Below are 17,195 nucleotides of genomic sequence, written 5' to 3' on the forward strand. Positions count from 1 at the left end.
AGATTTTAGATTATAGGAAACTGGGAATAGTAATGTTCATTACTTATCCACTCCATAGATCTTATCTTTAGCCATACTGGCACCACACACTCCCAGGAAAGTAGAATTAAAGTCTTTGTTGTTATTTATAATTAATAATTTTTAAATATCCATTAGCAAATATATTTTCTGTAAATTATTAGGCAGCTCGGTGATGTAGTAGGTAGTATGGGACTTGGAGTAAAAAGATTTGAGTTCCAATTCCATCATAAACAACCACTAGTCATGTGATCCAGCACAAGTCACTTCACTTAACCTCTCTTTGTCCATTTCCTTAATTGTATAGTAGGGCTGATAATAGTACTTATAACACAGCATTATTATAAGAATAATAAGTTTCTATACATATATATAACACTTGGAACTCCTTAAACCTGAAATTAAACTAATTTCAATAAATGAATAATAAATCTATGAATTGCATCATAATATATCACTTCTTCTTTTAAAAGGTAATTAACATTAAAAGTTGGAGCACTAATCTTTATAGTTGTTCTTTAAAAAAAGTACACAGGGGCAGTTAGGTGGTACAATTGATAGAGCACTAGCCCTAGAATCAGGAAAATCTGAGGTAAATCTGGTCCCAGATATTAGTTGTGTGACCCTGGCCAAGTCACTCAACCCCAAATGCCTTGGGAGTAAAAAACACACACACAACCCAAGTACATAATATGATTTTTAAAAGATAGAAAATGTTAGTCTGCCATTATTATAAAACATTTAGATCATTGACAAAGCAATATGTCTTTTGCTATAAGGCATTTAGAAGTAAGAGAAATTAATTTCAAAATATCCATGTAAAGTTATGAATGTGGTGGCTTTTGAATTTAGTTATTTGGATTTGTTTTCTCAGTATCACTTTGTGTAAACAGAGTAACAAGAAAACTATACTTACCATTCATTATAATAGCAAATAAATAAAGTTCAAGATCTTTCCTTTTCTTTGCCATCTTTTTTAACTGCTTGTTTACAATCGATGAGAACCAATGACCCCAACTTGTACATCAAAAAACATCTTAAAGTCCATTCTTCTACCCCTCCAAAGGCAATGGTTGTCTCCATTAGCAAGGTCAGTGGTTGGGAGAAACCTCAAAAACAGCAGCCACCAGAACTCCCTAGAATCGTCTCTCGAGCAGGTGATAGATTAGTTGGAACAAATTGGAACCATTGTACTTCAGCAATCCTGGTTTCTTTCAAGCTGTTTTTAAAATGTCGTCATTTTAATACCCATTCGCAGCCCCACAGAACAGTCCACAGCAGGTTAATTTGAATCATATGATGTGTCACTGCCCTCAGCTGACATGAGCTCCATTCCATGTGTGAAGCCATAATAAATCCATTCCCAACCGAGGCAAATTCCCCGTGAGAAGGTGAACTAATCCAGGCCTCACACTGGCATGCTAGCCCTCCATAATTGAAAGCAGGGCCACCTGTTCCCAGCACAGTTAGCCTATAGAGAGAAAATTAGCATTAGATCAGATACTTCTTATATTGAAAAATCATTCTACTTCTTACAAGTTCAGCTGTAGGCTGCTCAGTATGACATCATAGAGAAACTTAGGAATGTGCCCACTTGATCCCAGTTTAACAGTTTTGTTAACCATGGTGTTTGTTAGCTTTGAAATGAGATTTTTTTTTTTTATTTAATGAAAGCTGACACGTGAGAAGGGGAATGTTGAGGATGCAGACTTTTCTAATTAACTCAGGGTCATTTGTGAAAGCATTTGAGCTTTTTGGTAATTTTTTCATTCTTCTTTTGTGAGCAAATTTTTGAACCATTGACATTATAGCCATGAAATGACATTTAAATAAGAGGACCTTACAAGTGCACTGCATTTGGGGAGGGCTAAATGCTTAAATCATTTATTTTATAATATTTTCATTTAACACAAATTTTTTTGTAGACTATTCCTACTATTTATTGTTTGAACATGCATTAGATATTTACCTTAAAAGCTCATAGATTCACAAATTGAGGAACTCAATTTCACAATTCTTTTAGCTTAGTATTTATGTGATACTTACTAACTTAACTTTGGGAACCAACTACTTTTTACATTGTCTAAAAGTACCTTTTCCATTGTCAGTATACCTTTCCCAGAATGGTGCAACTAGACAATGTGGAATGATTGAAAAAATTCCAGAACCTCATTTCAATTCTGCCCTTATTACTACCCATATATGGACAAGTTAATTAATCAATGCACAAATCAGTAAGCATTTATTAAATAACTTTATGCCAAGTGCCTCTTTCTTGGAGTGAAGATATTAGGGACTTTTTGATTAAGAGGAGTGAGAGGATTGTAAGTATGACATGGTGAGGAAGAAAAAGCACCTAATTATCCCCCATCTCTTACCTTTCTAGCCATTTCTTTTCGGTTTTGCTAACTTTTTAATATCTCCTTTCTTATCTGCCTTCTCCAAGGCTCATTCCTTAACCTTGAATTAAGTTTGGCAGTTACAGCAAATAATTGTTACAAATATATGGTGCTAAATGTTAAACGTACAAAGATAAAACCTAATTATCCATTCAAGGAGCTAACATTCTACTAGAGAGATGACAGAAAATACAACATGTGTATATATAGTCAATCTAAAAAGAGATTCTATTTGAGTGACTCAGAAAATGATACCTAAGGTGAACTTTGACATAAGATAGGAATTTAGAGGAGTAGAATTGAGGAGGAGGCAAGTAATTGCTTGTGTAAATATATGTCTTTATTGCCACCTCACAAGTAACTTAAAGATGTACAGAATGTAATTATTGTTTATAGTTTTTTTTAAATGATTGGGAATAGCAAAATGAGACCATAAAGATTTTTCCAACAAGATTTCTCCCATGTACATACATATATACATATCTCAGTCTACAATCTGAGTTTTCATTTCCATTTTCTATTAGTGTTTCAACTCTGTGCAGCAGCATCATGCCTCTCACAAGATAGGCGGATCACCTGAAATCTCATCACCATACAGATTGACTCAGTTTTTGATACTCAACACCTCAGTTGCTTTTCCCCACAGTTGCAGACCTGGAAGGTAGAGAAATAAATTCCTCTCAAAAATTATTTTGTGTTCTTTGTTCTTTGTGTTCTTGGCTCAAAACTTTCTAGGTAGCTCCATTTTTCAACTCCAGGGATCATCACGCCCTTGTGCCAAATACCTCCTGCTGCCCCACATCCTTTTTTACCTTCCTTCTGTATATTGTCTTCGTCTATTAAATTATGAGATTCTTTAGGGCAAGGATTGTCTTTCTTTTTCCTATTTGTGTCCCCAGTGCTTAGCATAGTACCTGGCACATAGTAGGCAATAAATCAAAAAACATGAACAAACTATTTGCAAAGGATGAAGTGCAAATCTTAACAACTTTACGAAAGAATGCTCCAAATTCCCAAAAAGGCAAATGCACTTCAAAATAGCACTGAGGTTTTACCTCACATCCCAGCAAATTGTCAAAAATAATAAAAGATAGAAATAATCAGTTTTGAAATAGTGAAATAACAAGAACACTGATGCATTGTTGGTGAAGCTGATAAGAAGTACAACCATTCTGGAAATATGCAAATGAAGTGGCTAAAACGTCCATACCTTTTGACCCAGAGATTACAATGCTAGATTCCAATGATCCTCAAGAAAGTCCCTAATAAATTTTTTTAAAAGCTACATATACACCAAAATATTTATAGCAGCACTTCTTGGGAACAAAATAGATATCCATTGATAGATGAATGGCTAAACAAATTGCAATGAATGTATGTTTTTAAGTTTTGGAGATTTTTTTGTTTTTAATAAACATTTATACATTATTCTCACTCTGGAAGAGGAGGTCTCTTGTAATAAAGTAAAACAGTTGCATAATATTTATGATACAGTGACTTCATCTGAAAGTATATGCCACATTTCACATTTGTAGCATTCCCCTGCCATCTCTATTTTTTAATTAATAGAATTCTATTTTCTTTCCCTCTTATTCCTTACCCATTGAAAAAGAAAATTAATTTTTTTGTAATGTATATGTATCAAAATCAAAACAAATTCTTTCATTCACTGTCTACAAAAATAATAATGTCTCATTCTATGCCCTAAATCTATCCTGTGTCTACAGTATAGTAGACATGTTCCATCATTCATCCTTTGGAATTCACAAATGATCCTTGTATGTTGGTCATAGTTCTTATACACATCAGAGTCGTTTGTTGTTATTGTATTGTTATAATTTTTTAAAATTGTTCTGGTTCTGCTCATTTCATTCTTCAGTTAACACAAGTCTTCAAAATTGCTCATTTTTATAATGTTGTCATAGTTTAAATTATTCTGTTTCTGCTTACTTCACTGTGCACCAATTCAAATGACTTTCTCTTTTTGAAATAGTCTCCTCACTTATTTCATTACTTTTATAGTACTCCTTCCCATTCATATACTACCACTTGTTAGCTATTCCTCAGTTATTGTTCATCTTCTATATCCAGTTAACCCATTACTAGGCCTATTCCCAAAAAGAAAGAGAAAAAGATCCTATATATACAAAAATACTTATAGCAGCTCTCTTTATGGTACATGAATTTAGTGGTATATTTCTGTGCTGTAAGAAATTATAGATATTATAAATACAAAGTATAGAAATACTTCCATCAACCGATACAGAGTTAAATAAGGAGAGACAAGAAAACAATTAATATAAATGGAAGAGACAACCTCTACAAAATAATAAAAAATGAATGTAGTAAAATTATAAATAACAATCTTGGGCCCAAAGAACAGATATAAGAATTTGTCTATTCCCTGTTTTACAGAGGTGGAAAGTCTTTAGGTATTGAACATTTCAAACAGTGTCAGATCTTTTCAATGAGCTGTGAGATTATACTGATAATTTAGGTCACATAAAAATAAAAGATATTAGTCATTTTTTTAAAATAGAAGCATATGTGGTGAGAGAGAATATCTTCATTCTGTACTTTGTTCTGGTCAATTTACATCTGTAATACTGGTTTATTTTCTGAGCAGCACATTTAAGAAATACATTGATAAGTGTTCGTGTCCAAAAGAAGATAAGCAAAATTGTGAGGAAACTAAAAATCATATCATAATAACAACATTTGAAAGAATTTCAAATTTTTTTATTGTTTTATTTTTTCTGGTAATCCATGTACATTAACTTTTTAGTACACATATCTTTATGAATCATGTTGGGAGAGAAAAATCAAAATAAAAGGGAAAAACTATGACTGGAAAAGAAACAGAAGAAAAAGAACAAAAGTGAACATAGCAAGTATTTATTTACATTCAGTCTCTATAGTTCTCTCTCTGAATGCAGATGGCATTTTCTGTCCAAAGTTTATTGGGATTGCTTTGGATCATTGAATCACTGAGAAGAACTGAGTCTTTCATAGTTGATCATTGCACATTTTTGCTGTTGTGTATACATTGTACTCCTGGTTCTGCTTATTTCATTCAGCATCAGTTCATGTAAATCTTTTCTAAAATCAGCTTGTTCATCATTTTTAATAGAACAGTAATAATCCATTACCTTCATATATCACAACTTAGCCATTTCTTACTTAATGAGCATCTACTCATTTTCCAATTCTTTGCCACAGCAAAAAGAGCTGCTACAAACATTTTTGCACGTATAGATCCTTTTCTCTTTTTTATGATCGTTTTGGGATACAAGCCCAGTATGCACATCTTATAACTCTGGGCTTAGTTCCAAATTGCTCTCCAGAATGGTTGGATCAGATCTCAACTCCACCAACAGTGTATTAGTGTTCCAGTTTCCCGCATCCCCTCCAACATTTATTATTATCTTTTTTTTATCAATCTTAGTTAATCTGAGAGTCGTGAGGTGGTACCTCCAAGTTGTTTTAATTTGTATCATATGATATCACAGGATCATAGGCTTATAGAGTTAGAACAATAAGAGATCTTCCAGGTCGTCTTGTTTATCCCCTTCATTTTACAGATGAGGAAAATGAGGCTCTGAATGGTTAGCTTGGTTATATAATCATTAAGGTAATAAATGAGATCATCAAGATTTGAACCAGGTCATCTGACTGAAAATTACAGAAGAGTTACTAATGCTTGTTTGTAAGAGATACCACAATGAACACTCACCACTCTAATGAATTGCAGATCTATACACTGTCCCTAAGACCCTCATTTACTACACATAGATTTACCTGATCCAGAATGATAGCTGTCCAAGCCTTTTCTCCCGGCCTGTCTAGAGAGGGGAAGGAAAGGGAGTGGCACAGGCAGAGCAAAGAGCATGCCCAGAGTATTACCAAGTCAACCTACATCCTGGAGTTTTACATTACCATGCAGATGAGTACTTTGGCAATTCAACATATATTTATTCAAATGCCTGCCACGTGCAAAGGTGACATCTCTCTTCTTTCCTCCCCCCAATTAAACTTACTAATATCTAAAAAAGAACAAACCATATATTCAAAACATGGAATGTGAGAAAAGCAAAGATAGAGACCCAGATAATTAAGTTAAGAAAAATACTTTCAGATAGAATTGGGAAAAGATTCATGAAGAAGGCAGCATCTAAATGGGGCCTTGAAGGAAAATAAAGATTTCAGTAGTTGGGGATGAAGTAGTACATTCCAGGAATAAGGGGTAAATGGCCTATTCGAATACACAGTGGTAGAATGAGATGAGAGAACAACCAGAAAGACTGGTATGTGTAGAACATGGAATTCATAAAAGGTAATAATGTGAAATGGCTGGAAAAGTAAATTGCGGTCAGATCCTAGAGGGACTTAAATGCCAGGCAATTGGGTTTATAGCTTATCTTGTAGCCATTAGGGATGTGTTGAATTATTTTAAATAGGAAAGTCATATGGCCAGACCTAGACATTTGTAATACTATTTTGGCTGATATAGTTTATATTAACTAGAAAAAAGAAAAGCTATAATCAGGAGGACCAGTTTATAATAGAGAGATAAGGAATATTTGGAATAGGAACCTAGGAATGTAAATGGAAAGAGAGACACAGAGAAAGACAGAGGATAGGGGAGGAAGAGAGATATTCTGGTGATATTGTCTAAGTTTAATAAAATAGGACTTAGCAGGTGATTGAATATAAAAAATAAGGAAGAATCAAGAGTCGAACATAATCCCAAGATTTTGAACCTCATTCACTAAAAGAATTATGGTGTCTTCAGCAGAAAAAAAGGAAAATATTGATGAAAGTTTGGAGGGGAAGAAAATTAATTCAGTTTTGCATCCATTTCTCCCCCCCCCCCATAATGTTGTAATACTTTGTTCTCTCCTTGTGGGTTTTATCATATATTATAGATATATGTACATATTTGATTTCTCCCTGCCTCAACAAAAATTATATACTCTAGGACTCAGATTTTTAAACTGTGGGTAGAACCCCATATGAGGTCTTGTAACTGAATGTAACTGATGAAATTATGATTTATTGTCAGTAAATGTTTGATTTGTATGCAAATTTTTAGTACCTATATACCCAGAATAAAAATTTCTCAGTCAAAAAAGGGTCACAAGTGGGAAAAGTTTTAAGAAACTCTGCTCTATAAGAATATCTTAGCTAATTTTTCTGTTTTCCCCAATGCTTATCACAAGTTCCTGCCCATGATATATACTTAATAAAAATTAATTAAATATTTGTATTATTTTCATCCAAATAAGTGTTGTCATCTCTGTGGTAGATTGTATTCCTATTCCAACTATGCTGCCAATACCTAAGACATTTTATGATCTCTTTTAGAAGTGTCATCAATCGAAAAGAGTATGGGGATTTTTTTCTGAACAGATTTCACAAAAATCAAATAATTCAAATTTTAAAAAACAATGCATACTTATTTCTTTCATATAATAAATTGTATAGATGTAGTACTACTACTAAAATTAGTCCTTTAGTATGAATTAAATACTTACTATGTTTCAGACATGATACTATTTTCTGGGTATACAAAAAAGTCAAAAAAGAAGAGGATATATCATGAAATGATGCTTGAAGCTCTAGAGCTCCAAGATCAGCATGACACAATGGAAAGAGCTCTGGCCTTGAAGCTAGTGCCATTTTCACTATGTGCTAGCTCCATGATCTAAAGCATTCAGCATTTGTGATCTTTGTATTCCTTACCTGTAAAACAGAGATAATACTGGCATTATCGCCTTTACCCGGCCATTTTTTAAAAAAGGCTTTAATGTGAACTGTTATATACTCATTAGAGATGATCAAGTAAGATTTGCTCAGATTTCCCATTTTGGGGTTATACATTCAACAAACTTATTGGGGGGAGACAGAATCACTTTTCTCCCAAGTAGGAAATGGCTTTGTTCCTAAGAAACCTTGTTTGCCTAAAATATTTTTTGCCTTATCTTTTGCTAAAAAATTCCAGAGCAAGTAATACTTTACATAAGTCTCCTTCACAAGTGTTATGATTTGGTTATAACAAACCATATTGAATCCATTGGGTTTTTTGTAATAGATTTCAAAATACATCATAAGTTTAAGTAATATGATGACTAATGGGTCAAGTGAAGTTGGAACATTTTAAATGAGAAAATAGCTGGAAACAGTTTTCAGGAAACTTGTCCAGTTGATTTTTGGTCCCCCACAAGGTGTGCATTAACATAAACTTAGTGGAATCACCTCTGGGCCTTCAATTCCCTCTCTGATTTCATTATTACAATATGATTTTTCCCCCCTTTCACTGTTAAGTCATCTCCTGGTGTGATGGGAACATAAAATTAGTGTAATTTATTTATATTTTTTTCTAATCTCCTTTTAACTCAATGGTCATTTTGCCATTCTATTTCCTGGTAGCTGTTCAGAAAGTTGTGAAAGGTAATTAGGAACTAATAATTGACAGGCATGGATTTTACTTGGTAACAAAAGATAAAGAGTTTGTTCTGGGAATGGTGAGAAAACAGAACTGGCAGAAAAGTAGATGATTCAACTGGGAGATTTTTTATAATAAATTCCCTAAATCTAACCTTTGAAAATGGCCCATTTAGTGAAGTTGAATCAGTTTGGAGAAAAAAAAAATTTCTAACACTAAGGCACAGTGATCTCCCAATCATTGGAAACCCAAACCATTTCAACTATCTAAGCATAGCTTGCTAGCCAGTCACATTTCAACACTTGTATTCTTAAATATCCAGTCTTGGGGAAAAAAAATCTTTCATAATATGGGACCATAGATTATTCCTAATGCTTCATTAGAATAGTAATTTCTAGTTTACTTTTTCTTAATGTTAATTTTTAATCAATTAAAAAAGTCAAAGTATAAAATGATACAAAAATGGCTTGTTCAACTTTTATTTTTATTTTTTGTCTTATATGCCAAATTTTCTTGTTGCATAATCTTGTAACATAATGTTGTAAAAATAATCTTCTTGTCATTATGAGACTGCTAAAATATTTGCAGCTAGAAGTTCCACTTTCTGGCAGGGGTGGAAAGGGGGAAGGAGGGAAGGTGGAAGAGCAGGAAAAGAAGGAAAAGAAGGGAATAGAAGGAAAAGGAAGGGGAAAGAGAAATCCCAATTACTAAGTTTTCACTAGGTGGTAATTATAACAACAGTATAAAATTTGTTGAGTTATCACATGTGACAGTGACTTCATGATTTTGTTGAAGGACATACACATGCTCATGTAGTTTTTTAAATAGTGAAATGATTTATTTAATTTGTGTTGCTTCTAATTTTAGTACATTCTTGCTTGCTGTCTTTGGGTGAATTTGGTGTTTATGAAAGAAATACTGTAGTACAATACAACCTCCTAAATTCAATTATACTTTAGCTGGTGCTTGACCTTCTATAAGAACTGGCTCACTCAAATGGGACTGCTCCAGCTCCTGTTTACAAGGTCTCCATATATATATATATATATATATATACATACATGTTAGCACTTTTTTGGGGGATTCTTTGTGTAAGAATTCTAAAAGTCCCACTTGGTCAACATCTGCATGCATATGTTGTATTGCTTATAGTCACATGGAAAAGAAGTTAGACCATTTAAGACATTGTTTGAGGTTTTGTTTACCTAAGTCATATTTGACCCTGACCATTCTACATAGACAGTGTTATATGCTATGATACTTGTAACCAAAGATGGGCATGTTAGAATGAATAAAAGGCAGATTTATACTAACTGGATAACTTCTGTGTAAGTTTTATTGTATATAGCTTATTTTGAACTCAGTAGGTAAACTCTGCCATAAAAATCCCTACTTTGGTATTTACTTGATTTTGTGATCTGATGAAATATACAAAAAATTATATCATCTTGTTTCTGATTAAATAGAATTTTAATTCAATTCAACAAGTAAAGAAACTAATACCTTTTACGTTTTATTGGCCATTAATAAGACATCCTTCCTGTTTCTTCTGTTAATGTTGACTGTTAATTTTATAATATCACCTGAAAAAAAAGGACCTCTATTAGATCTAACATTTTTTCCTGTTATCAAAGTTAATTAGTTCTTAACAAATTAATTTAAGTTTTTATACCAAGTAACATATTTTCTGATCTTTTAAAAATAATAATAGTTTTTAAATAACTGCATATCATAACTATTTGTTAGTAGTGATTTCCTCAATTATAGAGCCTCTGTAGAATTTTTTTTTCTTGAGTTGTTCTTGCTAATTTCTGCTTACTGCTACAGAAGAATTCAGTCCTCACTAATGTAGAGTTTGCATAAATACTCCTGTATGATATTGGAATACCTGTCTTCTTTCCAAAGGAAAAAAAACACCCTAAAAACTGACCTAGATATTAGAATAAAAACCAACATCATTATACTAACATTATTGTCAATTTCTAGTTTTATATTTTTTTGTTGTTCCTTTTATCCATTTGAAAATAGTTACTTTTTTAATATTTAAAATTAAAATGGGAATTTAAAATTCCTGTTCACACACCCATATACAATCAAAAAGCACAGGTACACTGAATAATGAGATGAATAATTCTTTCTTTGGCATTTCCATTTATTTCCAGAAAGTTGTGATATTGGTTCATTCCACTAAATTCATTTTTTTTTTTTGTTTTTGTTAAAATATTACATGGTAAATAGCGTTAAAAGGAAAAGAGTTTGGTTTTTAATGATACTTTTAAATACAATTTCTGAAAGTATATACTATATAAAATATGAAGACATATTTAGATTGGTCCTTTGATTTCTTTGATGTGGGGAATCACCATATAAGGAAGCTCCCTATTAATTGATGCAGGTCTGCACTGACTTTGCAATTTGTAGTCTTAGAGACTTGCTTATACCATTAAGAAGTAGACTTTTAGATGCTCCAAGTCATTATTAATCAGAGAAACGCTAATTAAGACAACTCTGAGATACCACTACACACCTATCAGATTGGCCAGAATGACAGGGAAAGATAATGCAGAATGTTGGAGGGGATGGGGAGAAACAGGGACACTGATACATTGTTGGTGGAATTGTGAATAGATCCAGCCATTCTAGAGAGCAATTTGGAACTATGCTCAAAAAGCTATCAAACTGTACATACCCTTTGATCCAGCAGTGTTACTACTGGGCTTATATCCCAAAGAGATCTTAAAGAAGGGAAAGGGACTTGTATGTGCCAAAATGTTTATGGCAGCCCTGTTTGTAGTGGCCAGAAACTGGAAACTGAATGGATGCCCATCAATTGGAGAATGGTGAATAACTTGTGGTATATGAATATTATGGAATATTATTGTTCTGTAAGAAATAACCAGCAGGATGATTTCAGAAAGGCCTGGAGAGACTTGCATGAACTGATGCTGAGTGAAATGAGCAGGACTGGAAGATCATTATATACTTCAACAACAATACTATATGATGATCAATTCTGATGGACGTGGCCCTCTTCAACAATGAGGTGAACCAAATTAGTTCCAATAGAGCAATAATGAACTGAGCCAGCTAAACCCAGCAAAAGAACTCTGGGAGATGACTATGAATCACTACATAGAATTCCCAATCCCTCTGTTTTTGTCCGCCTGCATTTTTGATTTCCTTCACAGGTTAATTGTATACTATTTCAAAGTCTGATTCTTTTTGTACAGCAAAATAACTGTTTGGACATGTATGCATATATTGTATTTAATTTATACTTTAACATATTTAACATGGATTGGTCAACCTGCCATCTGGGGGAGGGGATGGAGAGAAGGAGGGAAAAAAGAAGTTTGGCAATTGTCAATGCTGTAAAATTACCCATGCATATAACTTGTAAATAAAAAGCTATTAAAAAAAGAAGAAGAAGTAGACTTTTAGCCTAGGGATGCCAGATCATAACATAGTATACATCAGAGGTAGGACTAGAACATAAATCTATTCTCTCACACTGCCAGTTATTACTATATTATATTCTTTATCATCATATATATTATATCTCATTATGTTGTTCCTTATTACATATAAAGGTATAATCTAAAAAGTAGAAGGAAGAACCCAAGGAACTCCTTTTATCCTTTTCCTATTATCACATTGATCCAATGAATTTCTTAGATAACAGAATTACTATCGTGGGTGAGGAAGAGAACCCACACTCAGGAGACAAGAGACAGGTCTAGGACAGCAAGGAACAAAGGTCAGAAGGAGTTAGGAATTGGGAGGAAAGCATAAGAGCAGCGAGCCCTAGGAGAGTGGACTATGTGGGGCAAGGGAGAAGAGAACCAAGTACAGCACCTCATTGGGGTTTCTGCAAAGAGAAAAAATTGTGAGTTCAGGCCTTAATACTACTTGTTTCCAAGGCTGTATATTTGTTGCTCACAGTACAGTATGTGGCACATTTGTTTATTAATGAGATAGATTTGTAGTTATAGAACTGCCTGTGGCTCATGAGCCACCAGTTGTTGTCACTTGCCTTAGATTATAAAGCATACAGGTTTGAGATATATAGCTTTATGTCTTCTAAACAGAGGAAGTGACCATTTGGCATAATGTGAGAATCTTTCAGAAGTTGCTTGCCTCTTTAAAAAATATTTTCCCTGATAGCCGTCACAGTGCCCAACTTTAGAACTTTGGTTTGGTGGGGAGGGGGTGGGGAAGAAATCTAAGGCATTATTCTCCTACTAAAATACAAAATGAAATGAAAGAGTACAAAAACATGACGTGTGATAGTCATTTGCAACATAGCTTGGGCTGTGAAAAGTTGGGCTGCAGATCCCACACTTACTCTTCTGGGAATCCTGACTCCCATAAAAGTACTTAGTTTCTGGGGGGTGTCAAGTCTCTGAAAGATGTCCTGAGTTTAGTGAATCTTTTGATTGTGCTTGAAATCAGAAATACTTGAGTTTACATCTCATCTCAGATAACCACTGTAAGAAAATGGACAGATCATTTCATCTCTTTGAGTTTCAGTTTCCTAGAGTCTAAAATGGGGATAGTAATAACATTTAACAGCTATCTTAGATGATTATTACTATCCCCATTTTAGAGAGGATGAATTGTGAATATCACTTTATATAATGTATATAAAGCATTTTGCAGACTTGAAAAAGTCTTATAAATGTTTTATTATAATTTTTAACTATAAACTGATGCTTACAATGTTTGCATTACTCATCTCTCAGGATTACTGTGAGGAAGGAACTTTGTGAACGTCAAAGAATTGTTAAGTTAACAGTAATGCTACTGCTGATAATGATGACTATGGCTGACAATGGCAAAGATACCCCTAGTAAGATTTTAGCCAATTTTTTCAGATCTTCACAATTCATCCTCTCTACAAATTTAGACACTGAAAGCTGTTCATTCTTTTTTGAGGGGTCCAAATTATTATTATTAGCATTGATAGACATTTATTATTATCATTGTTATCGTGCAATAATTTCCTAATGATAATTAGCATTATGACATGCTAATAATCATCTTTCCATTAATTTGAGTAGTTGAAAAGAGAAGAATAGAAAGGTGTTTTATTGTCAGATTTTAATGCTGATATCCCATGAGCATCCAGGAGCAGAGTTGAAGGGAATGGAAAAAGTTGAGGGGGGTTGACTAATACTGGAAGAAGTTCCATGTACTTCTTTGTTGTTGGCATCCTGTCACCCAGGAAGGATTTTTAAAAAACATGTGCAGGGTAGTTCTTACTGGCAAAAATGTGCTTGGCTGTTCCTAGCAGTATTTGAAGATGCATTTTATTTGACAGTATTTAAAGATCACATAGTTGATTTTTCTCCTTCCCCTTTCCCCCACAACTGCTTAACCTCCCAGAATAACTTGGGTCCTAGAAATGTTTCCATATGCTAGAAGTTGCTCTCAAGTGATGTTTTTTGAGGATCACTTTTTTTTCTAAGTGTTTTTTACTTCTCTAATAACCATTGAAACAGTGGCCAAGAACATACCATTGTTACTACATGAATACATGATCAACTGGAAAAACCTATTCTAAACTAGGGTAACACTTAGTAGGTTAATCATTCCTATAGTTAATACATGATTGGTGAACAGAATCATATTTTTAGAATATTCTTGTTGAATTTTCTGCTAACAGTTATTTAACACTATATATAATCACTAGATTTAATGTGAGCCAGGGTTGCCTACTATTGGAATAGTATTCATTTCTTGGAAAAACAATCAGAAGCAGAATAAAATTCAAGAATTATAAGATACTATAGCACAAGAGAGGAAGTGAAAGGAGAAGTGGGAATCAAATGGATCAAATAAGAAGTATGCTCAAGATAGTTTTTTCACAGAGAGGTTGAGAGGACAATAGAATAAATTTTGCCTTGCCTAGAAACCATTGTCTCCCTTTCTTTTAAGGAGTTGAAATTAGAAGATAATTCTAGGATTTACAAAAGGAAGTGATAATGATTACGTGAGAGAAAGACAAAGAGGGAGAAGAAGAGGAAGAGTAATGTCCAGGCTAACTTTCTGGGGGACCTTTAGACAGGCCTTGGTCTCATTGGAGAAGTGAAGAAGGACAGGCCAGCCATCACAAGGGTCTTTGTCTTCGAGTCTGTTACATTCCTACTCTAGGTCTGATTCTGACCTCTTAAATACTCTATTACAATTAAATCCATTCATCATATTGAGTATAAGCCAATCATTATATCACTAGGGAACCAAAAATCTTTGTAAGATTAAATCAATCATACTGAACTAGAGAACTGTTACTCACCATGCTAAACTAGATAACCATTGTCTTATCAGTTCCACTGACTTAACACCTTGTTGTAAGAATCCTTGCCTCAAGTATATTTCTCCAGAGTTCTGGCCCATTACCCCTCCCGCTTTCTTTTGTTTTAGAACATAGGTGGTCACACCCTCCCTGACATCTCAGGAAGGGAGGTGAAACACCAAAAGGAAATGGGGAATCAAGCCAGATTTTGTTAGCACATTTCTGAAGGGTCTCACTTGAAACAGGTATACATAAATCCATCAACATGGGAGGTCTTACACAAGCACATAGCAATATAGCACAGGCTAGCAGTGATGACTCTCTCCATAGCCAGCACAGGCTCAATGTGGTATAACAAACATGAATTGTACATGCAAATAGTGATATAACAAACAATATGAATCAACATAGTGTAAAAGATTTCCATAAGTCTTAAAAGGAGGGCATGTAGATAACAATCACACATATGCCTCATTCAGCAACCAAGAGATAGTTCAAAACCAATCTATTGTCCATTGCTTCAAATATCAGGGAATTTAATGATCCTTGAAGGTTTTTAAGTCCTATAACAGTCTTATCATATCTCAAAGAATCCAATGATTCCTGTGGGTTTTGAAGTTCTGTAAGCCTTATCAACAATTTTTGATGTTCATGAGTCAATTGCCATACACATTGGGTTAATAGTCATACTGTTTCAGTGGCACATGTAGTCAGAGAACCCGATGTTTCTTGAGTTTTCTCCTTTGTTTCGAGGTTTTTCTCCTTTTCTGTCTTTCTCCAATGGACAAGGCGAATACGGCTCATTGGCACCCAACAATTCCTTCTCTATCTGTAGAGATGCAAGTAAACCCTCTCCCCCAAACAGTTAACCTATGTGGTCCCTTCCATTCACCACTTTCTGGATCTCTCCTCATCACCTGATCATTATCTAAAGATAGTGAAGGTGCTCGCACTGGACACTGCTCTTCTATCAGGTTATAAAACCTGTATTCTCCCCAATCGTAATCCCTTTTTCCCATTAGATTGCTTTTCGGCTGATTGATCATATTGGAGTACTGAACTTCTAAAGACTCTCTGGGTGTAACTTCGGCTGCCATCATACTCCAAGTGCTTTTTGCATTGGGCCCTGGAGCTGGACCCCGCCTCTCGTTTCCCTGAGTCATTTTACATTCTGAGGCCCAGTGGAAATCCTTGTTGCCTTTTGGACATGAAGTTTTGGGTCTTGTTCTCCCACCCTGTCATCTCATTCTATCTCTATGCCAACATTGAGCTTTCAGATGCCCTACTTTACTACACTGAAAGCACTGATGAATCTCTCTGGAAATCCCTTGCCAAGAGGGACCCTGTCTTCCCATGTTCAACATCATAGCCTGGGTATAAAAGGCATTTGTGCCCACTTTGGCACAGTGTCATTCTTGTATAGTCCTAATATAATTCTGCTACAAACCTTATTAGCATTTTCTTTAGCAAATTGTCTTCTTGTTGCTGCATTTTCACCAATAGTTCATATGAGAGCTATCTTCAGACATCCCACAAAATCAGCAAAGGGTTCATTTGGACCTTGCTCTGTTTTCATGAAGGCTTCCCCTCTGTCTTGCTTTCCTGAGAGGGAGCTCCCTGTTTTGATAGCAGCAGCAGCAACACTTTGCTCATATGCTATCAAAGGGTAATTAATCTGTGCTAAAGTATCTGCATAATGATCTACACCTGTTAGTTGGTCAAAGGTGACTCTTATATAACTCTTGTCTATTTCATTGGGCTTATTATATTCTACAGAGTTCACTATATTCTGAAAGCCACAAAAAGTTTTGTCCAGGTTGTAAACATGTCCTTGCTATGGATTTCCAATCGCTAGGGGTTAACATTTCAAAAGCCAAATTCTCCAAACCATCTAAACATAAGAAGATGTAACCCCATAAAGAGTGTAACCCTTTTTCAGATTTTTGATAATTTCCAGACCAAAAGGAGCGTATCTTTTCCTGGCTTGACCTGAAGAATCAAATTCTTTAATCACAGGGTATGCTTTTATTCTGAAATC

General features: G+C 34.3%; 1 protein-coding gene across 8 annotated transcripts in view; it reads left to right on the forward strand.

Annotated features, from left to right (window-relative positions):
* The window catches only part of VPS13B (vacuolar protein sorting 13 homolog B), a 950,112-nt gene that overhangs the window by 720,185 nt on the left and 212,732 nt on the right, over nucleotides 1-17,195 (forward strand). Inside the window, exon 35 of one of the 8 annotated variants that reach the window (XM_031954542.1) lies at nucleotides 2,942-3,114. The exons of the other annotated variants lie outside the window; for them this stretch is intronic. Coding sequence (XP_031810402.1) covers nucleotides 2,942-2,997 — 56 coding nt within the window. The 3' untranslated portion in view covers nucleotides 2,998-3,114. Of the gene's footprint in view, nucleotides 1-2,941; nucleotides 3,115-17,195 lie in introns of those variants that run through there. 8 annotated transcript variants of the gene reach the window in all.

Source organism: Sarcophilus harrisii, chromosome 1, assembly GCF_902635505.1.
Source record: "Sarcophilus harrisii chromosome 1, mSarHar1.11, whole genome shotgun sequence".
Lineage (NCBI taxonomy): Eukaryota > Metazoa > Chordata > Mammalia > Dasyuromorphia > Dasyuridae > Sarcophilus > Sarcophilus harrisii.